Source organism: Plectropomus leopardus, chromosome 7, assembly GCF_008729295.1.
Source record: "Plectropomus leopardus isolate mb chromosome 7, YSFRI_Pleo_2.0, whole genome shotgun sequence".
Classification (NCBI taxonomy): domain Eukaryota; kingdom Metazoa; phylum Chordata; class Actinopteri; order Perciformes; family Serranidae; genus Plectropomus; species Plectropomus leopardus.
In genome coordinates, this window is record NC_056469.1 from 14872660 (window position 1) to 14897079 (window position 24420).

General features: G+C 38.7%; 1 protein-coding gene across 1 annotated transcript; it reads left to right on the forward strand.

Annotated features, from left to right (window-relative positions):
* Nucleotides 1-505: 505 nt before the first annotated feature.
* On the forward strand, nucleotides 506-22594 carry LOC121945887 (tumor necrosis factor receptor superfamily member 11B-like). The gene is made up of 6 exons (XM_042490253.1): nucleotides 506-609; nucleotides 10353-10580; nucleotides 11187-11331; nucleotides 17127-17336; nucleotides 20915-21139; nucleotides 21228-22594. Exons 1-6 carry the CDS (start codon nucleotides 514-516, stop codon nucleotides 21620-21622), a joined length of 1299 nt encoding a protein of 432 aa, XP_042346187.1. The 5' UTR covers nucleotides 506-513; the 3' UTR covers nucleotides 21623-22594.
* Nucleotides 22595-24420: the final 1826 nt, after the last annotated feature.

A 24420-nucleotide genomic window follows, 5' to 3' on the forward strand; every position in this document is an offset into this window, starting at 1 on the left:
AAAAAACAATTCTTCATGGAATAGTAGCTGCTTTATAGTTGTGCTTCGCCCTGTTTTATTTCACCACAATTTTTCAGTTGTGAAGAAAATGTCAAAAAGGCAAGTTATTGGTTTTCTTTCTTTCAAGACAAAAGAAAGATACATTTGTATTTTTTCCATGTCATAGCTGTTTTATTCCCATCTGTGGGCACTGTGTCATATATTTATACTGTACAGTATTGCTTTACAATATTTCATATTTATCAGAGATGCATTGCTTAAAAAGTCGACCCTATCTGATTCTGAATTCAGGAGTGGATCCACATCATCTGATGTTCATTTGACGCTACTATGCCATTCATTTCTTTGCGTAAACGCAACGCAACTCGTGAGAATGCAACAATTTATTTTTAGGACTGAGGGAACAGAGAGAAACACAAAGACAGACACAGAGAGGGCTGTGTGGGTGGGCACATGCCCCCCCTCCTCTCTCTCTCTCTCTCTCTCTCGCTGTAGCCTACTGTATAAGTACAGATGTGTGATGGACCCCATCACACCGCAGTTCACTTTAACGCAGTGGAGATGAGCGCACGGATAGCGAGATCCAACCCGGCCATGAAACTGATAGTGGTGAGTACACATGAGTTTATGTAGCTCTCGTTCTTGGTCCGCTGAACCGATCTGATCCGCTGGAGCACCGGGGGATGCATTTTTATTTGCCAGACATGGATTATTATTGCGCTACACGCGGTCAGACGCGTGGTGATCAGTCGGGTATGCAGTCGCCTCAGTCCATATTTATTCCACAAAAAGAAAGAAATGCGCTAATCACGTGTCATATTCTCTCTGTATAGCACGAGCCTGTGCAGGTAGTTAAACTCATCATAGGGACCAGCAATCAGTCATCTCATTCACGGTGCCCCTTGTGATGAAGTCAGTTTTGTAAATTTGACATTTTGGTCGATCATGATCGTTCTTGTTCGGAGCATCACTGATTCTGAAAACAGATACGATCCTCTCTAGGTTTAGACATGTTGCAAGATCCCATGTGAAAGTTACTATAGGTCAAGTTCAGACCGTTTTCGTTGTAAAATACTTACTTGTATTAAAAAAGGCACTTATGTGTGACATTTCAATGCACATTAAGTAAAACTTCATCCACTTTATAAGGCTCAAATATTGGCATGACATGTTCATTAGGTAATGGGATTTCTGTGTAGGCTTTGTGCTATGAGAAACCAGCAGTGAATGGAGGGAAAATACACCCAGTTTGTAAAGGGTGACATATTTATGATGTGCAGAGTGTAGACAGAGTAGCACCTGACATTGTAATGCAGTCCCATGTGGCAGCCTTGCAATACAAGCGTGTGCAGGCAGGACTCAATTTTGTTGAGACTGAGCTGAGAGATTCTAGTTTGTGTTGACTTTTGAAGCTATTTGGGTTGCTTTTTTTAAACAGATTATACCATATTGTAAGCTGTGTGCATTGTATGCAGGGTACACAATGCAGAAAGTACCATATGTCTCTTAGGACAACCAGTATGTGATGATGACATCTTTTCAAGATGAACAAAAGCAAAGCTTTCTGGTTTTGAAAATATAATTAAGATATGTTTATATTGTAGATTGTTTGCTTTTGATGATGAATGAAGCTCATGTTCCACCCACATTTTTAATTCACTGCCGTGAATACTCACAACCACAAAATGGACATACAAATAAGATCTACATCATCCATCAGTGACTGAAAGTTTACATTTGGTCATATTTCATCACTTTTTCTATGGCACATTTAAAATGAATGAAACTCAACACTCTGAAAATAGAGATGTAGCGTGTTGCCAGCAGATGGTGTTTACTGTGAGGTTGATGTTACACTAATTTGCTCTACAACGCTTCCCAAAGGATTTTAAACATGTGCCTTTGGGGCAGGAGCAGTTATTTCCTTTGGTGTGTTTTGCATGTTGTGCTGTGTTGGGGCCCATGCAGGTTTTGCATATGTTGATGTAGAGATGTATATCTGGGCAGAAACAGATCACACACTGTAGATACAAAACACTGGACCCACTATCTATCCTCGTGGCCTGCATGTGTGTTCATCCGTTTGTGCGTGAGAAAGAGGGAGAGATCTTATGTTGTGAAGAGCACAGGCAGTCAGTTATTTTGTTTGTGAGATGTGTTGCTTGTTTGTGTGTGAAGTGTCCAAGGCAGTAATATACAAATAAATATACTATGTGTGTGCACTGGTGCATTCTGACACCATTTAACATGATATCCACACAAAGTATTTCCCCCAGTCGGCTCTCCACAGTTTACCTAAAATAGGCAGATATTTTGTCCTTAAAATTTCTGACGTAGTGTTCTTGTGTTAATCCATCATTCACTTAGTCAGTTACTCAACTGGCCAGTCATATAAGCAACTATTTAGCCAACTAATGAGTCAGACATTCAACCACTCTGTCAGTCTCCACTGTCAGTATCCAGACAATAAATCAATCTGCACCTCTCTTGATCCCTCCTACCTTTCTGCCTTCATATCAGCCATGCACTCTGTCTGTAAGTAATTCTATGTTAAAGGGACACTGCAAAACATTGTATTTGCTTTGAGGTCCGGTAGTAAATGCACCTTCTGCACCTGTGTGCTCTTCCTGTTCTCCTGCATGCCTCTGACTCATGTGGTTGTGTTCTGTCTACTGAAAAACACACACTTTTTCTTTGGGTCCTTTCCCAGGATGATGTCAGTGGAACAGACGTGGAAATTGGACAACAGCGTGATACGCTGTCAGTCTTTTTGTGCTGACACATGTTTCAAACTGTAAACCGTGGTGGAGGAGTGAAGTTGTCTGTCTGATCAGCAGGTATCAACCAGCCAGCCAGTCAGTCAGCTCGCTATAAACCTGCATGTCACCCATCAATCATCTGAGTAATCCAGCCACTAATCCCCATTATCTGCCTCTATTATTATCTCTCATCTGTGCTCTCTTTATCTTTACGCCTCCTCTCCACCACTCTCTGTTGTGGCCGTTGGCATTAGCTGCACCAACTTCCCTAAACCTCACTGCAGGTTCACACGCAGACAGGAGGAGCTACAGAGAGGTCACTTGGCCAAACAACTTTTCTCTAGACAAACACTAGTGAAAGGGTGAGGAAGTGAGTGTGACAGAGTGGGGGGGGGTTACAGGATCAACATGTTTTAAACAAACAAGCACAAACGTTTATTCACAAAGCAACGATAACCTCTGGAAGTTTCTTCTGCACACCAAACTTCCTCTTTTCCATCAACTGATAGTTGGAGCGTGTATGGAAGCATGAGCGTGTGTGGGCGTGTTTTGCGAAGCACAGTTGTGATGAACTCATTGATCTAGCGTGTGTGTGTGTGTGTGTGTGTGCGCGCGTGTGTTTAGGACTAAGTAATTATCACACAAAGAGCAGAAAGACAGTAGGCAGAAGAGATAAAGCTTAGTGTCAAAACAGCAAGACTGAGCTAATGCAAATTTTTGTAGCCAAAGTTTGGCTGACAATAGGTATATAAGAATGTGAGAAAAGTTTAATTTCTATATTAAGAATATTTTTACTGCTTTACTTTCCCCATCTATGCGTTCAACAACACCACAAGACATAATTGATACAATATAAAATACAAACAAACTGGCTGATCGAGGCATCAGTAGACCAGCAGCTTCTGCGTTGAGTGATGCTAAATTCCTGATATTTTTAATGGAGTCAGGTATTGAAGAGAGCGATATAATGACTTCAGTTTCCCACCAGAAATCATTGTTTCAAGCAAAGTAAAGGGTCTAAGTATAGCAAACACTTAAACTGAAATTGATATTTCATTGGCTGAACTATTTTTTAGGTGGCTAAAATAAGTTTTTCTGCTGCCCCTCATCCACGGGAGTACATTGCTTAGCTTCTATGGTGGTACTCCTGCCTGCTTCTCCATAATGGGGGCATTCTGACCACCTTCTACTATATGTAATACACTGATTATGGATAAGCCTTATACAGCCCCACTGCAAAATTGCAATCAACTGAATACCCCTCTGCTTACCTCTCCCTTTCCAAGCATGTCGAGAACATACGGTGGCCTTCAGGTAATCTAAAAAAAGCAAAAAGGCCCTAGAGCCAGTGTTTGGTTTGTTTATTTTGGACTGCTTTAGAAACATGGCGCTTCCTATGTAAATATCAAGGGCTCATTCTAGGTTTACAGAAAACACAATTATATACTAAGAACATAGGCTTGAGTAGTATATATTCCATTTCTGCCAATAGGCCACCCTAAACTCTACACATTGCTCCTTTAAGTAAAAGTACTTGAGTATTATCAACAAAATGTACTCAATGTAAAAAGTACTTGTTTATAAGCAAAATTAGTGGATATGTATATAAAATTATTGCATTGTTAACATTGATGCAAGAATGTGTAAGTGGCGTTCTGCGAATGTAGCTGACTGAATTGTAGCCCTCTCCATAGGATCACAATATGAATTTGGGAGGTCATGCAGTTGTTGAATTCTCTTCTACTACACAAATTTGAATTCATTTGCTGGACTTTTTTCTAGTCCTTGCTCTTTTTTTTTTTTAATTTTTTTGGGATATATTGCATAATTTGGCCTCTTTGGGCCTTAACAATCCTCTATGTAAAACCAAGTATGACATTTTAAGAAAAAAATCTTAAGTGCAGTGCTTGAATAAATGTAAGTTTCATTCAACCACTGGCTATACATAATGTGATACTGGAATATTTTTTTCAGATTTTTTTCAAATGAGTCTGAATTCCAGGACAAAGGGAAGACAACAAAAAAATCTTTATGCCTTCACCGATTAACAGTAGTGCAATCAATGATTATTTTCATAACTGATAAACTGCCATTACATTCTTGATTCAATCAATACTTTGGTTGATAAAAGGTCAAAAAACAGTTAAGATGGAACAGATGAATTCTTGACATTTTTGCTTAACACAAGACTTGTTTAATAAATAATCAAAACAGAAGTGGGGTAATTCTCTATTTCTTGATTGATACATTGACTAATTATTTCTGCTTTAGTCTACATAACATACTTGGTTTACACTACAACAGCAGACTGACATGGTTCGATAAATTGTCCATACAGTCATACATATACATAACTTATATTTATCGCAACATTTTTAGCAGCAAATTCAAGATTAGAGGCACATTTTGTTTGAGATAATCTCATGAGTATTTAAAGTAAAATATTGTGTGCATTATTAAAAATTTCAACAGTGTATTTCATAAAAAATATGAATAACTGTGTGATGACAGACTTCATGTGATGGATCATGGCAGCATGTCTCCCTCTGTCTCTATATGAGTGGAAAAGACAGATTCAGTAGTCACAGGACCCAACACACACGTGCACACACACACACATGCACGCACACACACACACACACACACACACACACACACACACACACACACACACACACACACACACACACACACACACACACACACACACTTCCAAGAGCTGGAATCCCCCCTCAGACCACCTGCGTTCAACAGTTAACTGAAGCCATGTGCCTGGTGGATAAGCTGGTGTCGTGTGGTTTGGTCCCTTTGTGCCATGGCTCTTCTCCTCATGCCATGAATCTAAAACTGACCTCGGGCTCTACACGAACTCTGATTCTCCTCTTTCTTCACATTTCAGTGTGCTCCACATTCACTGTAACTCTAGGTCGAACCCTGTTCGTTTGGAAGTTATTTAAATGCTGCAGTAATTTGTTCTGGAAGCATTTTAATATTTCCACAAACAATACAAAGGAGGGCGCGTTTACTGTTTCAAAAAGTAATTGTGATTGACTAAATTTGGTTAAGTTGCTGTCTGCTTACAGTTGCTTGTTTTTGCTCTAATTCCTTTTTTTGCAATATGCATTTTTATTAATTTTTAAGTTGTAAATTTACCTTTTGTGCTTTTATTTTAAGCTATCTCTTATGACCAAGCTGCCTGACTTGCTCTATTTACTCATTTCAATGCTTTCGACAAAGAGCATTTGAGCTCCTATTAGTTTTTATCAACTCATGCAGTTTTTTTTACCCATGTGTGTAAAACCAATAAGCCCATTACCCACCCATTATCAGGATGTTGCCCTCTTTATAAGCTCATATGGAAAGCATGTGCAATCACTTAAAGGCTATTTCTGTCAGGTGTCTGAACTCTGTAGTTATGTCGCTATGGCACATCTGTCATTTCGTTCAGCCTGTTTCACCAAAGCACTCTGTCATCATTACACTTGTCTCTGGTTATAATTTTGACAACAGACAGGTCACAGAAGAACAGAAACCCTCCTGAGTCTTATAAACCCAGTTTGGCCAAAGGACTGGCAATATTTCAGAAATTGTGTCATTGAATGTCAGAGATATAATGTGCGTGCCCAGGCAACATTAATAGAAAAACACACTGTGGAGAACTTTGCTTACTTAACGTCAGGACACCATCAATAACATCGGACTGGATTTTCACTTTGTCTCGCTTGTGCTCCCTGTTGCAAGAAGTCTATCTCCTTCTGTGCACACCACACTTAACAGACTGGAATACACTTGCTGTTTGTTTCATTCAAGTGGATAACATCTGTTAAAAAGCACATGTTCTCTGTTAAAGACTTTGTAAAGGTCGTCTTTGCTCTGCATAAACACAAGGTTTTCTCTAAACTCACTTCAAATGGGATTTACTGGCATGGATTACATAAGCAAACTGTGTCAGATGAAGCCAATTTTACCAGAATAAATATATGGTGTTTTTATTTTAACCATTATTTATCCAGGGATGGCAACTTAGTGCTTTTTCCGACAAGTAGCTCCACACACAACTCAAGGCAGATGCGTTTTTTTTTTTTTACACACATAGCAGCTGCCCTGCCTTGCGCAAGGGCGTCTTGCTCAGGGAAGGTAGAACATTATCATTACCTTCATACCTTCATCCATCCTTTCCTCCACAGCTGGCCGTGCTCCATGTAGGATATGCCTCTCGCTGAGCTTTGCTCTGATGTTGTTAACAGTATAATTATGGCTGTCAGTGGCCCCTTGCAGCTGTGTAATTTGGGTTTCCAGCGGTCGTCCATGATGTCGTCAGATGGCAGCTTCTAAGGCGACAAGGAGGGTGAAAAGTTCAATATCTCTTTTAGCTGCTGATGGACAGATTCACACACACCACAGGACAACTTCCCAATAAGTTGATTCTTAAAAAAGTTGACTTTTTTTTTTTTCCTCGGTAGCAAAAAGCTACTGTACAGGCTGGTTTGGAAAAGTGTGGTTTTACCTGAAGTGGGTTAGAATAAGTTCGATGTAAGATGCTGATCATTGGCCAGGTTTTTTATCTTAAGCATTTTATATGTCAGTTTTGATATGTGCCAGGAACTGATTTGAATATAAAAGGCTTTTCCTTCTTTCACTGGTTTAAATTGGAAGCGATACGAGTGATTAGCAGGCTACAAAGGTATTGCAATAGACGTAATGATGAAGATGATGCATAAGCCATTGAACTGTTTTGTGTTTTTAATTATTTTAAATGGATAAAGATCTGATAAAGAGGAAGAGAAAGTCTGAAAATGCATGTGCCGTTATTTGATGTAACACACTGAACATTACTTCTTACTCTCAATTGCTTTGCCCTGTACAGTATATTGTAGCTGGAGTCCAGCCAAACTACTGTGCTGTATAAAGGATTTGAAAAACAATAAGAACCTGATCACTTCCACATGTGCTCAGACTCATCAGCTCTCATGACCGAGGGTAGTCCTGCACTGCCAGTAAACTCACTTTGAATCTAACCCAGCATTATAAGTATAACCATACCCAGATTTGTAAAAAAAAAAAAAAAAACAGGTTACCCTCCTTCAGTCCCTCTGTACACTCTGCCTACCTAATGCTTCTAAACTGACTGGATGTGGCTTCACTGCTTTAAGATGCAGTGTGTATTATTTAGGGGGATCTAATCGCAGAAAGTGAATATTAAACAAAATTGTATCAGTGCAGCATCTTGTGAAAATACTTGTTTGGTTTTTGTTAGCTTAGCCCTTTATATTTACATAGCAGCTCCACCATGTTTGTCGGGCCATGTTTCTACTGTAGCCCAGAACATATAAATCAAACACTGGCTCTAGAGAGGGCCTGTCACATTTTTATTTCACCTGAATGCCATCATAGGCTCTCTACACGCTTGGTATGGAGCAGGGAGCAGAGGGGTATTTCAGTTGATTGCATTCTCCAACCTCACCACTAGATGCCACTAATTCCTACACACTGCTCCTTTAATAGTGTCTATATACATTTCTTAATTTGAGGAGCAAGGCTATGATTATAGGTTTGATTCTTGCTGGGGCCACCCATGCTACAAACAAACAGATGCAGCCATGGTACTGCTCAGCAAGTCGCTGCGGATGAAAGCCTTCCACCAAATGTTGTGCTCAGAGGTCGATAAGTTTTGCCGGGAAAACCACTGCGCTTGCCATGCTGTTTGAAGCTAAGGTTTCTATTATGGTGTGTAAAACCCATTCATCTATTTTTACTATCTTTTTCAATGACCTCCATTGCAAAAGGGAACAGAAATAGAAGGACCTACACTTTTTTTCTTTTCAGCATAGCACATCATTTCAGGATGATTAAAAATGAGCATGTAGCAAGAACTACATATACATATAGATCAAAACAGTAACATATGGCAGATGGGGAAGACACAGCTGCACTGCACAGTCTTCTCTACACACTCATGAACACACGTCGATTTCTGCTGAAAGGATTTCTGTAGCCAAATATTTAGTAATATAATAGTGAATGAAAGACTCACATGTGCGCACACACACATACACTGAAAACAACACTCTTTCTCTCTGGTTTTCATTTTGTCTCACACACTCATACACATTGTGTTTTGTGGTTGCAAGTTTTAAGGTAAATGGGATAAGTACAAATACACACACGCAGGAAGGAGATCAATGGTGTGTAGCGGGTAAACTGTAAAACAGTGTGGGTGAGTGTTTTGTATTCTGATGGTGAATGGGGAAAGCCCAGTAACCTCCAACAGTTCTCTTTATGAACAGCAGCCAGGAGAGGAGACCGCAGAGCACACAGACCAACACTGAGGAAGAGGATAATTGGACACCGACAAACACACACATGCAGCAACACACACATTCCTGCATATGTGCACTCCTGCACGAATGTGTTGTTTGTTGCATGAATTCAATCATTTCTGAAGATGCACAAACAAACATGTGGAAAGCAGAAAACCACATGGAAGCATACACACACATACACACAATGCAAAGGACGGCCTATTGTTAGTTTGTCCAAATGGCGAGGATGTATCCCTGCCAACGGGAAAGTCCGCAGAGCCAATGGCTGAGGGACTTCAGGGTGGAAGGAGCCAGATGTGTGACATCTGGTCAGCATGTGGCCTAGACCAGCTGCATGGCTACATGTCAAACATGCTCACCAAATGATATCTTGGATTTTTAAGGCCAAAACTTTTCGGTTCTGCCCAAGAGATGATACATGTGCTTGTTTTTGAGGCAATTGCTACATATGTCTGTCTCAGAGGCCTCGCTAACAGTCACCCACTTTACAAAGTGTCTATATGGATGTGCTGCTCTCAGAGGGGGGAAAAATATATGGGTGTGGTGTGCTCTTGCTGCACAGCGGTATTAAACCACTGTAGATCAGCGCTGAATCACGTCAGATGCTTTTCAGCTACAAAGCAGCCTATCTTAGAGAGCTGCTGACAGGGGAAGGAGACTGCTGATGAGGTCAGAGAACACAGGGCTGCACAATTATCATCAGTAATCCTGTGTCGTACAATTTAATATGTGCAGAAACTGGCACGACAAAAACATCTGAATTCGTTTAAAAGTTTTGGAAAACCAATAAGATTTTAGACAAAATACCAAAAGTTCGATAAAAAATATGGACCGTAATCAAGCTAAAAGTTAGGATAAAATGATCACAGAATTTAGCATTATCATTTAGGCAACTCAGAGGGACTATATTGCCTCCTGCAAAGACACAAAGATTTAAAATGTAGTGTTGTTGTTTATAAAATGTTGCGCATGTGCAGTAATCCATTAATTTGCTGCTCAATTTTCTCCTCTAACTCCCTGATGGTCTCTCTATAAAAGAGATGAAATCACATTAGGAATGCATATCTACCAGGAGCTTCAACTTTACAGCTCTGACCTTATTTTCAACTCCTTCTTGACTGGAAGCTTTGGGTTGGCGAGTGTTCCAAAATATGAAAAAAAATATTTGAACCTTTAGCCAAAGAGGAGCTGTGCACGAGATGGCTTTCATTAGAGATTTTGTCGCAGCTGTTGACTCAGTCCACTAAAACCCACTTTCTCTTTCTTGCAGCTCTTCACAGCTTCTCTCTCCTGGGCCTTCCAGCAGCAGGCCGTACCGCCAAAGTACCAGTACCGCGACCCTGTGACGTCTGACCTCCTGCTGTGCGACCAGTGCCCTCCTGGCACGGCTGTGAAACGACACTGCACTGCTGACACACCCACAGAATGTGAGGCCTGTCCTGAGAGGCACTTTGCTGAGAACTGGCACTGGGGGGACACGTGTCAATACTGCACCTCGGTATGTATGAGCCCATCTCTTCAGACACGTTTCTCTTGTTCGTTCATTAAGGAGTGTGATTGACTTTTGTTGTATCTACTTTCTGTATCTATTCCTACACTTAAGTGAATCATCCCAATCTGAGCTCATCCCATGGTCAAAAATTTTACTAATAGTGTAATATCCCATCAAAAGTTTGAATCTATACTTGTGTGGTTCTCTTTTGCTTTTGTCTTAGATGCATGTTTGTATGCTTTGTTTACATATTGGCAAAGCATCTGTACATTTTTTTTAAGTGTTTCCACTTTAGTTTTTCTTACTAAAAATGAAAGTGTGTAAGTGTAAAAGTGCTCATCGTGGTTTAGTGATATTCCCATCGCAGTTTAGATTCACACTCTCCACTGATTATGTAATATGTGTTGTTAACATGTCCCCTTTGAGATCTGTTGTGCATTCTAGTATGCCGTTTTTTTCAATTCAAGAGACTGTATGTAACGACCGCTTGTGAAGCAACTAGATAAATTAGTATGCTTTCTGCTCATATTTGAACACGTAAATTTGTCTTTACTGTATGTTATCATGTACATGCAGGAGCACAGTTTCAGTGACTGGTTTGTTGTGTTTTAGGTGTGCAAAGAGAGACAGCTTGTGAAGCAGCAGTGTAACAGCACTCACGACCAGCTGTGTGAGTGTGCTCCAGGTTTCCATCTAGTGGTGGAGTTCTGCATCACACACAGAACCTGTCCACCTGGCTACGGAGTGACAGCTTTAGGTAAGACAGAGCTTAAAATTATCATTATTGTTGTTATTATTATGTTATTGTACCAGCAGACTGCCTTTGTTTAAGATATTTAATAAAAAAGACATCTGGTTATATTGTGGGTTTTCTGTCTACCCAGTCAGCATGTAAATCAGATTTAAATTTGAGGTCGATGATTAGAAGAGGTATCCGTACTAAAACCAGAAAAATTAGGAATGGGGACAGCACACAACCTAGGAGGAAGCACTGGCTGAGTTCAGTGAATAAAAGTCTATTCTCCTCTGTGTTATAACTTACACTGAAGAAAAGTAAGAGACTTGAGTAGAAACCTATCACTACATATTTGACCTTTCCTTTAATCTTCTCATCTCATGCTTTACTCTTTTACTTCAATCAAATCAGTTTAATTCCAGATATTCTTTACTGGCATGTCAGGGAATGAACCCTAATGCTGGCAAATCAGAGACACACATTAGATACAGATCAGTATTTTCACATTAAGATGTCCGCTCCCTTTTATCACTGGAAGCTCTTCGCCTTCCTCCAATTCTCTGAATCAGATCTGTTCCAGATGCAGACGCCTCTTTTCACAGAACCACCTTTTTTTTTTTTTTTTAAACTGACTCTGCCCCTTTCCTAGAATCACTCACTCTGTCTGTCCCTCACCCGCAGACACACAGAGTTTGGTTTGAAGTTGGACAGTAAAAGTGAAAAACACAGAACAGAAACATGTCATAGCCTCTCTATTATTTTATTATATTATTATTATTTTATATATTTTTTTCTGAGATTTACTCCTTATTCCTGTGTCTTTTAGGCAGAGACATGTTGTATGGATACACATGCAACATTGTGTGTGTGTGTGTGTGTTTACAAAACACACATTCCTGCATGTCTTTCTTGTGCTTCCACACCTGGCCTGCTCTGAGTTGGGACAGTGTTGCCTGAAACTTCTGTGTTTTTTAGTTGCAGTTAAGTTAATACACAAATAGATGTCATAATTCTGTCCTTTAAAATCTTTAAAATTACCTTTAAGTACGTGACTCAACTCTGTTTCTATTGACTCAAAACCATTTTTAACAGAGCTCTTCTACATATTATTCTATTGATATTTGTTGATAATCAGACAGTGAACAGTCACTCTTTCATTCATTCATGAAATTATTATTGATGAAAGAAATTGTGATGATTCTAGACCAATGTGCTATTGAATATTTCTGAAGGAAACCATGCATATGGAAATTCATCCTCACCTAGTTCTTTTTTTTTTTGGAAAACAATCACTTCGTATTTTCCATGAACTTATTTGCAGATACCACATTTTGTAATTGTTAAACAGCATCATTTAATTCCATTGAGCCACAACTTCTGTCTCTGTAATCACCATGTGATGAATGTCCTTTTTATTCCATACTGTCAGAGCTTCTCACACCATGAGGGCAGATCTGCTGACATCATTTAGGACATTTAACCTATTTCATCTGCATTTGGTATTAAGCTGTTCTTCCTCATGACGCTGTGCGTACAAAGGTTTATCTGTCAGTTTAATTTTGATTGAATCTAGCTCTGTGTGATTTAAGGGTTTTCATCTGAGTGAGGGAAGCTGACTAATTCACATTTGTTTTTATGGGAGCTTTAAATCATCCTAAATTACATATGAGTCATGTGAATGTTATTCACATTTTTTGTTCTCTCCTTCGGTTCCTCTTGTGTGAAACCCCATTGCCATCAGTCCATTTTTTTAAAGATCCTGTTAAGTCATTACAATTGAAAATGTTGACTTACCTCAAAATAATGGAATAAAAAGAAAAAAACACTAGGTAATTACTTTGATAAAGTTTCTTATTATTTTGACTTACTTAGTTATTTTTCTGAGAAAGAAGTCATCATTTTGAGAGGATTTCTCATCCTTTTGCACTACTAAATAATTATTCTGAGAAACAAAGTATTTACTTTGAGAAAGTTTCTCATTTCATGACTTAACAGAATTTTTTTCATCACATAGGCAGAAAAGGGCTTCCATTCTCTTAACCACAATGCCTAAATTGTAGTCAGTCATACGTCATGGTTTCTGCCAGGCACAATACTGTATTACATTGTCAACCTTAAAGACAAGTAAAATGAATCCTCATTGATCAGTCTTTTGGCCTATTCTTTAAAACTCAATCTCAGTTTTTACGGCTGATATTATAACAGGTGTTTGTTTATGACTTTATACATCTGTCAGTTAAGGAGTGGACTATCCGTCCAAAACTAGCTCTAGAGAATGACCTGACATTTCCTGCAAAGTACTCCATCACTTGTTCCTCTTTATACATGATTACGTATATTTTACAACATAATTAAATAACTAAAGAGGAAACTTTTAAGACATGGATCAACAGTTTGTTTGGCTTAGTAAAGGAGCATAATCTTGCCACTGCATTTCTGAGGCTGCACTTCCTTTTTGAATTCACAGCAGCTCACAGCAGCACAGACAAAAATACATTGGTTTCTGTTCACTTAGTTCTCTGCTGTCAGCTTCAGCATCATACTACAATTCCTTTACTCCAATCATCTTCTTCACAATGCAGCACCAAATGCAGTCTTGACTGATTATTAAGCCAGATGCAACCAAGGATGTCATTATCACTGTGGATATCTGACCTGGTAATTCTTGCAGATTCTCTCCTTGGTGCGTCAGTAGTGATTGTGGGCAACTTAAAGAGAGGTTGATGCTGAATTTCAACATTCCAGTGAACAGAATCTGGTATTTTTACTGGAACCACAGAACAAACTGGCACTACACTGCTCATGACTTCATCTTAGACCTGAGACCAGAAGCTAGCTGCTGCAGAGATGAAACAACATTTTCCGCAGATTCTGGTTATTATCTGACCCCTGTAGCTCTGGCACTGCTTCAAAGATGGCACAACATTTTCCATAAATTCCTGTAACATGGATCTATAAGCAGACCTGGAAGTCTAACGACACTGCAGACATGAGACAGCATTTCAGGGGATTCCCCTTCCTGAACGGCTGATTATGTAATGACTTGATTTGTGGTTTGGACTTTTCAAACTCACATGAAAACTGATGGTCCATTCTCACAAAAACACATGCCTTTGATGACTGTTCCCCTTGATCTCCTGATTTGTCTGTTTCCAGTTGTGATTTATTCTGTCACTCTGAACACAATAATTGAAATCTTTTCAGCTGACATATCTGTGTTTCTGGTGCTAGATATCAACTAGACAAGAAACAGTGGAACATAAAAAAAAGAAACAACTAATAAATTAATGATTGACTGAAACAATACAAATAATGTTTTCTTCATGTTAGGGCTACAACAAATCTCTCATTATATCTTGATTAATGGATTATCTCCATAAAATTTGTCAAAAAAGTTTAAGATGATTGAGATGAAAAAAAATCACAGCATATGTAAATGTAGCATTATTAAACCTGTGACATTAAGAATAAAAAAATAGCTTGTATCTTTATATGAATATATCTAGTCAATCTGCATTTATTCAACACACATACATTGTACACATACGTTTTCAACACAGTCAGTCTTCTCAGTCATACCTACACGACTAACAATGACACTGTGTTATTTACTCTTTACTCTGCTCCAATATGAGTGTGACGTGGGAGGAGGCACGAGGTATGAAACCACAAGTGATGTGAATAGTGCTGGTCCATATAAGAGCTGGTTAATTTCAGGAGTAGTATAAAAGGAAGATTCATAGGTACATTTTAAGGGCCTGAGATCGGCCCATTTAATCAAACAGTAGGGTAAGAAGTTGAGAAAATGTTGTCATTCTCCCTCAGTTAACACCACTGAATCACCTAAGGGGTGAGATCTATAGCATAAGATTTAATGGTTTCAGATTTTTAAACGACGTTGATAGAAACCGGCGGTGTGATGAATTATCCAGCTAACCCTGTAAACAATTAACTTATCAAGTATAGCTACACTTTAACAATTATACCTTAAAATCAAAAAATAAGCCAGCAAAAATACTAGTCTTGTTTAATCTACATAAAAAAATTAACTTCACTTTGTAAACTTTATGTACAAAATGTTACATATCTTATACACAGACTAGTCTTGCTTGATCTCCATGATAAAATTGACTTTACTGATTTCTTTTTCATATATACAAAAAGTTGCATGGCTTATACACAGACTTGCTAAATATACATAATAATCTAATGCAAAAAGTTGCCTATTTTTTTAAAGAAGATGAAATTCTATATTTTTAAATATTTAAAAAATATAGTAAAAGTAAAATAAAGCTAAAAGAAGAACTTGAGCAGTCATTTAGAGTTTACAATCATCTTGAATTTCTCAAAGGAGTAATTATCATTAGGTTTACTATATCATAAGAAGATGAAAAGCAAAATGGTCTCTTAAATTAGAAGGATTTTTATCATATTTGCTTGAAAAATTTATAATCAAGATAGCTGCTAATTAATCAGTCATCAATCAGTTACTCAACTTAACAATTCAGCTTTTCTTCATGCACGTTGAAAAATCCTTACATTTCCTTCTGTTCGTTAATATAGCCTACCCCTGATTACAATTTCAGTTACTGCTTAGATGACATCTAAATCTATATTTCATGGTAAATTGCTAACACGCTGACTCTGCATCAACAGAGGAAGTTCTGAGAATAAAAAAGTTTAATGCCAGCATATTACGCAGACACATTCTCAGGCACTGTACTCGCTTTGTCGTCAGCGGTGCCGGAAACATTAGCACTTTGCTGTATGCATATCGGCCTGTGGTTTCATGTTTTATTGCTAAATGGTGAGACTGTGCCACAACAGAGGGAAACCGATCAAAGGTTAAATCTGATAACGGTATGGCTCATCCTCCTCCCACACGCTTTCACTTGTACGCTTTAGAGATAAAAAAAAAAAAAAAAAAATTAAATGAGGATGTGATTGTAGCATAGTTCCACTATGAAGAAATTGTCATGGTCATATGGCTGCAAGTCATATACCAGAAGTTTGTATGGTTTACTGTAATGTCATCATTGTATGGTTAGAACTTGTAAGTGTATTTTAAAATTTAGCGGTAGATGGAAAATAATGTTTAAATTATTGATTATTATATTCAGTAGCATTATTACATCATAATCATTGTGATGTTTTAAGTGATGAAATAATCTCTTGAAGTAATAATAAAAAATAAATAAAAAGAGTAATTGAATTCTTTTACAAATATTTTAGTCAATATTATTGTTATATCATCTATTAAAAATGCTGTACATATATTATGAGTCATTGTCATTAAAATGTGTTTCAAACTGATCGTATTATCAGTTTTTCTCATCACAAGCTGATGCCTTAAATTGTGTTGGGGTTTTTTGACAGATTTGTATTCATTCACATTTACTTTAGTTAATCAGAAAAATCAGCTGACAAGTCACTTTTTGCGGTTATGTATTTCCCATTTGAAAACAACATATAGAAACTGGAGGTGTTGTAATGAATAAGCCTGTTGTGACTCATTCCCAGAATCACTCAGTCATCTGTTGTCCGGACGTATTGTCACATGTCATTGTGGTCATAGTTCCTGGAATCACATCATCTTGATGCTTTGTTCAGCTACAGTTAATGCAGCGGGTCATTTTGACATGCTGGAAGTAGCTAAAATGTGTAAGATTTATTTTTTAATAATAGAGATAAAAATAATCTGTAAATCTGGGTGCTTTCTTATAATATAAAATATGAAACCTAAAATGAATATATTCTGTCACAATCACAATTTTATTCATTATGTCAATTTATCACCCTGTATGTATCTCCTCCAGGTACACCGGTGAGTGACACCGTGTGTGAACGTTGTCCCACTGGTTATTTCTCCAGTGGAGACTCCTCCACCGAGCCGTGTCAGCCCCACAGAAACTGTTCCAGTTTGGGCTTGAAGACACTGAGATGGGGGACGTCCACTTCAGACAGCCTCTGTCAGGACAAGTCGGCAACACTGGAGTGCTCTCAGCATCACACTTTGTGTCACACAGGTGAGACACAGGTTTAATCACTAAAATGAATCATGTGGGAGTTTTTAGAATTAATGCAGGCTGGAGTCAGGATTAGGTATGCACCAGTCTGAGTTTTTAGGCCCCAAAATTGACACCTGGGTGTTGAGTGAGCAGTAAGATATTTTAACTCAAAAACATATTGTGCATATGAGTGACATTTAATAGAAATACTAAAAGGTGGCATTAGAAATCAAAAAACTGTTTTATTACCAAATATTCAGACATTTTTAATAAGCCCTACATTATGCATATAATAGACCATTAAATTATAGGGGCAATGCCCTTTTTAATTTAAATGGGTGAAGGCCGCTTATGTATATAAAATTACTGACTTGTTAGGCCAGTTTATTATAAATTGTGCACCAGCAACTTAGTAAAACATCTTTAAAATTAACATGTCCAGATATTGCAGGTTTTTGTAGAACTTTTTGTAGAACTTTTGTAGAATTGTTGTAGAACTGGCATGACAAGCATGATTTACCGCCAAACAGCTGACATGTTTGTTGTTATTTCCTTTGGTAGTCTACTGGCCATGCTGCTGATGCATGACCTAGTGCATAACCTGTAATCAGAGGTAAACATTGAATTGAACTGAATAGATTGTCCCCATTGTCAGTATTTCTTGATACAGCTATTGGAGTTAGTATTGTACAGATATATGATATCAGTAATGGATCGATGCATCCCTAATCAGGGTAGAGATTGTTTTTTTACAGTGTATACACTGCACACAAGTGTGCCCACACACACACACACACACACACACACACACATGATGATGTTTTTCAGCAAACCTCAATTGTCAACAACCTAAAATCAGCCAGAGCTGAATTATTTCAGACATTTGGTCATTTTCATTCCTCAAGGCAGGGGATTTCCTCGGTCAGGTTCGTTGTCCAGATTCCATTATTTTCCAAAATTCTTGCGTGTCTGAAAACCAACACAAGAGAAAAAAGCCAAAGCAAAGGGTTGATTCGATGTTTATGCCCCTGCTGTCATAATGACCCCATGATGGATCAATTACTCTGTTAACTGTCACATCCTCAAACTACAATAACAGAGGAAGCTGAGTCAAGCACAGAGAGACAAGATGAGCTGGTAAGTCTTTGTTACTCACACTTTAAACATGACAAATGCTGACAATTAATTTGAGAGGCCTCAAATATGACACTGAATTCCCAGAGCCTGAGAAACCACAGTCACTGAGGAACACACACATACAGACGTGCAGACCCTGGCACACTCGTGCACACTGTACACCACACTGAGAAGGAAACACACAAAGCTGTTGTCCCTCAGGGAGGGTGATGCTCTCCTCAAACATTCATTCACAAATTGTCTTCCTGCGGACTACACAACCACAGATTGTCTGCAGCAGATCCTGGAACAGTTTAGCAGTTTTTTTAACAGAAAAAAAAATAAATTGAAAGCAGTTGGGATTCCCAAAGTTGCAACGTGATTTGGAGAAACCACCAGCACGTCAATGTCAGTTATAGAGTAAGCCACTCTTAAATTATCCAGACATCAAACAAACAAGTCTAATATCCTCTTCACATTAAATTCAAAATACTACACTGACATTGGTTTTTTGGTTTTAATGTATTGGTGTCCCTCATGTTCTGCAAGGCAATCAGAAAACAGATTCACACAGACATAAAAATAGAAATGCTTCATAATCACATGAAATTTGCAATTTCATGATGGCAGTTTCACATCAGCTTCAACTTGATGAACTGACTGTTCTGCATCATATGAAAACCCTGCTCTTTGCAGAAAAAAAATACATTTGACTTTTAAGGACAGCCCCAGGAGTCCTTGGCTTGCAAAAATGTACAACATGTATGATGAAATAGCGTGGGTGTTTGCGTGGTGCAGTGCTGCTCAGCAGAAAAGTGCAGCACATGTTACCATGAATCACCTGTACTTGCTTACATGTAGCTCTTGATACAGCTCTTGTTTCTTTAGTGCAGAGCAACACAGATGGACTCAATGTGTCAATTCTTCTATGTGCCCTTGTTACAAAGCTTTTTATTGTATGATGAATGATGTTAAAGACCCTCCTTGAAGCAAAATCTTAATCAGTCTTTATTGGATTCTTGATTTTTTCCTGTGATGCTCAGTAATAAAGAGTCATCTTTTTGAGTTCCTGCTACCTGCTGTCTCCTGCATTTGGGCCTACCTGCTCTGCATTACATTACAGATATGTAAAGCCCCACCTGCAACTTGATGGGATAAGTTACTTTGGTTTTTGTTAAAAACAAACCCTCACTGTCTAAATCTGTCATTGCTATACTGCAGTTCAAAAGCAGAAATGCTCAGCCTTTGACTGCTCATTTCGCTAATGGGTTTTGTAACACAATAAAATACCATATGGCCTTGTTTACAAGGTAAAAAAAACAACTGAAAAACAGACTTAAATACAAACTAGACTCATAAGTGGATTGAGTGCAAGTGGAAAAAAGTGCAGAGGAGCTTAGGTGAGACGGATAAAGTGATGAGGCAGAAGAACAGGCAGGGAGCTGATTGGCTGGGAATAAGTGAAGAAGAAGGAAGATCTAACAAGGCTGATGCAGACAGGTGTTTGTAGATGGGTTAAATGAGGGAGAGGCAGCACAGGAACACAGGAGGGAAAAACACAGTAAACTGAAACCCAAGAAAACACAATCTTCCCAACAACAATCCCACCCAGTGAAAACAAAAGACAGACTAACTAATGAAGGCAGTTTAAATGTTTTGAACTCTTAGTCCAGTCTTCCCAAATAACTGAAGATATCAGGACACAACACACTGTGACAGTATTATGAGCATAACACTGCAGTGAAAGCACGGGTGTCAGAGGAGAAGCAGGTGTAAGCTACGTATCAGTATTTTGCAAAGACTTGGCAATTGGGAACAAGGTTTATCGAACAATAATAACACATTATTAGCTGTCTGATAACACAGTAAAGCTGATAACACAGTCAAGCTGAAAGCTCATGTTATCCATTATTATCATGTTTCTTATGTTGAAGTGAGCCAGAAGTAGATTTCAGAGTGAGTAGGTGCACTCAAGCTTCAGGTGAGTCGCTAAGGTGTGGGTAGGGGTCGAGGCTGAGACTAATTTGCACATTTGTTATCGTTGCCTGACAGACAAAGTCAAACAAGAGCAAAATTATGTTGGCGAACAAATGCCTCACGTTCACTTTCATTCAATCTGATGTACCATTATCATTGTATTTCATGGCTATTTATTCGCAAACTAGCTAACACTAGCAAGCAAGTTAGCTTCCCTTGATACATTGAACATGAATATCGCCTCAGCAAGGGATGGTAGCTCATCTGCAGTCGCTCATGTGTGACTGTGCCCTAAATAAGACAAAGGTGTAGAGTTACATTTCAGCTATTTTAAGATGCCAAAGGATTTCTTTCATGGGTAAAACTTCTAAATATGTAATTCTGATGAACAGAAATGACGTTTTTTAGGGGGTTTAATCAGTGCCAGAGAAACTTTAATAAAAATGCTCTAAGGCCCACTCTCCCTGACCGACTCCCTGTCTTTCTCTTACAATTTCTTCCAGATGTGACCCTGTGTGAGGAGGCAGTCTTCCAGTCTCTCTCCTCCCTGCGACTGTCCTCAGTGCCCCTGGAGCGGCTGTTGGAGAGTCTTCCCGGGCGGAAGGTGGATCGTAAGAGCCTGGAGAGACTGAAGAAGGCCTGCTCTCCGCAGCAGCAGGTCCTGCAGCTGCTGCGGCTGTGGAGGGAGCAGAACAAAGACCAGGACAAGATGTACGGCATCATACAAGGTACTAAAACAAAACCTGTGCTTTTATTTTTATGCCATTTACTCAAGTCCAGCATTTGGGAATTAATGTGCACACCCTGTCTCTCCAGGTGTGAACCACTGTGAGAGGAAAGTCTCCCGCTGCAACAGCCTAAAAAACCTGACCCTAGATGACCTCCTGAAGGTCACCAACAGCCTGCCGGGGGTCAAAGTTAAGCAGGAGGATGTTGAGGCTGTGTTCTCTACCTGCATGCCCCGGCAGTACATCCTGCAGCTTCTTCACCTCTGGAAGACTGCAAACTATGACCTGGATCTAGCCAAAGGTTTGTCTCACAGTCTGAGGGTGCTGCGCAGCCAGGGAGCACCACGCTATCTGCTGAAAGGCCTGAAGAAGATCAGTCGCATCATAGGGACCACATCCGCGCACAAGATGTATGAGAAGATGTTTGTCAGTATGCTTCATGATGAATCATGTTTTAAGGCTCATAAGCCATTGAATGAATAAAGTTTGGGAGATAAAAACAGCAATACACGCCAACTATAGCATAAACAAACACTAATGCATTTTCACAAACACAAAACAACACACACTTAGTAAGCAGGAGGATAAATGTATGTGAAAGAGTAACAGACATGGGTTACATGAAAATGTCAGGTCTTTCAGATATGAAGCTATGCAAAAGGTGCCTAACTGTAACATAGGATGGAAAGGTAAATTCTTCTTTGCCTTTCTGATTTTATTGCCAAACCCCATGCCAAAATAAGAAGTTTTTCATTATATGAGGTGCAAAGGGATGAAAATAACTTCACTCTCAGTCTACAGTATCTGCCTGCAGTGATGAATCTAATAAGCCTTAAAAGACAGAAAGAAAGACAACTATCACACATCTGTGTACTCCAGGCAGGCCGAAACTAAAAATTTGAAAAAAGGTTTCCTGGGATCTTTTTGACCGGAGTCTGTGAAAAATGAAAAACTATTTAAGATGTAAATAGCACACTATTTTATGGAAGATGGGCTGGCAGATGTTGTGGTTTTGTTGTGTTTTTTATTATTATTGCTTTCTCGCTGATTGAGAGGAAGGATTTGGTTTCATAATGAAATACATGTATTTCCTACAGTTTTCCTTTGTTTGTTGGTTTGTTCTGGACTGCTGGCAAGTAAAGCTCATCTGAATTTTTTTAAAGAGTCAGCTTTATGAATGTACAAAGGAGTGCAATTGTTTTCTATTTAAAAAATAATAATTTTACTTTCTGAATATGTAAAGGCTTGTTTTTATTACTTTATCAGAAATACTGGATTCCAAATGCTGCAAGTTCATGAAGTGATATTTGTTTTATATTTTGTTTTATCACTTTTATATTATTAAATGTATGATCTTTATTGTATATATGCCTGACTGGTCCTCTTTAAGCTCGTGTAACTTGTGAACACTAATGTCAAATGATCTTATTAAAATCAGTTTGTAAAAAAAAAAAAGTTGTTTGTTTGTAACTGAGGAACTGGATTTGACCTATAAGTACAGCTGCTCTTTATTACTTTAATGATGACAGGGGTGTGTCCAGGGAGTGGCCTGGGGTGGTTCTTGGTAAAGGGATTGGCCACCCCATTATTCAAAACTGTGATTAATACTGCCTGGTCAGATGCAGGACCTTGGGTTGACTGTTTGGAGGGTAAGCTGGAGTTTTGTCTATAGCTGTAATTCAGTCTTCAATGCAACAGAGTCAGACATAGCCTGCCAGAAATAGCCAGAAAAATAAGATGATTTTGGTTTGATTTGAAGCTGAGCAGTCACCCAGGTACGTCAAGACTCCGGGGAGTCCTGGCTCTTTGTGTTGCCCTTATCTAGTCTGCTTGTCACTCCTGGATGATGTGAGTACACTCCTTGATACACATACAGCCATTTCTTTTGCATGTAGCCTGCTTTTGGAGGTACAATTTCTTTTTGAGGAACAAAGTATGGAAGATTTATATTAAATTGATATGGTGCCTGTTGTGTCATGATTGGTAGCTCTATTTATCTTTTAAATTATAACTCTAAACATTATAAGAAAAAATAGTAAGATAGTGTAAGTATGTTAGTTATCATAGGGCCTGTTTACACCTGGTGATAATGAGTTTTGGGTGACAGTGCTTTATACAAGCAAGACACATTGAGGTCCGATCACTCAAACCACTTGCCAAGGTAGTCTGGGACGCATTTGACCTCACATGTTTTGTAGTGTCAAAGCTAAAGCATCCTTATGCATCCACAACATGGACTATGCCCTCAGTGCAGGACGTGACTGGATGTGTTATTTTGGTGACAGGGCACCAAAACAATTTTACCCATTTTATTTTGAGTCAGACAAAGTGTTTTATGGTTATCCATCCTTTGGCCTTATGAAAGGAGATGTGAAATTCTGCCGACAGCAATATCTCCAGCTGACACAACCACTAATGTGACTTGCAAGCACGCTACAGAACAGCTTGCAAAAGTGTGGATGTGTTAACTTTTCACGGAACTGAAATCTAAAGCCAAGAAATCAGCTGGTGACACATGATAAGCAGAAGTGTGAACAGCGATGTGTTATGGCTTTCCACTTGTGTTCAGATCAGTGAAACATATTAATACCAGGTATAAACAGGCTCACAGTAGATATTAGTGGAGACAGAAATTGTAAATATACGCTACTCTGTGTAATACGCCACTGAACCTCACATTAAAACAACTTTGCCAACGTGTCAATGTGTCTTTCATTCGCAAAAAAATTCATGTAAATCCCACCAGGGTTAAACAGGTCCAGCATAAGTGTTTATGTTTAGGTTAAAACTGTGTTAAGTAAAGGTTTAAGAATGTTCCATCCTCATTGGTCATGTCCAGTATAATTTTCTCTGTGGCTGAGGGAATAAGAGCTCAAAAGCCAATTTTATGTCATGGATATGGATGGAAGTGCTGGCAAACACTCTAGGCCTGATTTACTCTGAATCCTCTTCAGAGGAAACTTCACATCTTGGATCATCAACATTGTCTTCTCGCCATGAAACACTTTCTTCCACATCACATATTTTCCCACAAGAGTGTCCGCCTGAGGTATTTCGATGGGAATTTGACCTGAGTTCAACACACATGCTACACTCATCAATAAATATCTGTACATCGAACTACTAATGAACAAACTAATGATTTTGAGAAGGTGGGCTTATTTTTATCATTTTCTTCATTTTTGACCTTTGAGAACTGTATTTATAGCATAATAATCCAAGATCATGGGTCCACTTATTAACTTTTTTGAGCATTAAACCACTTAAACCAGTCTTCTTAA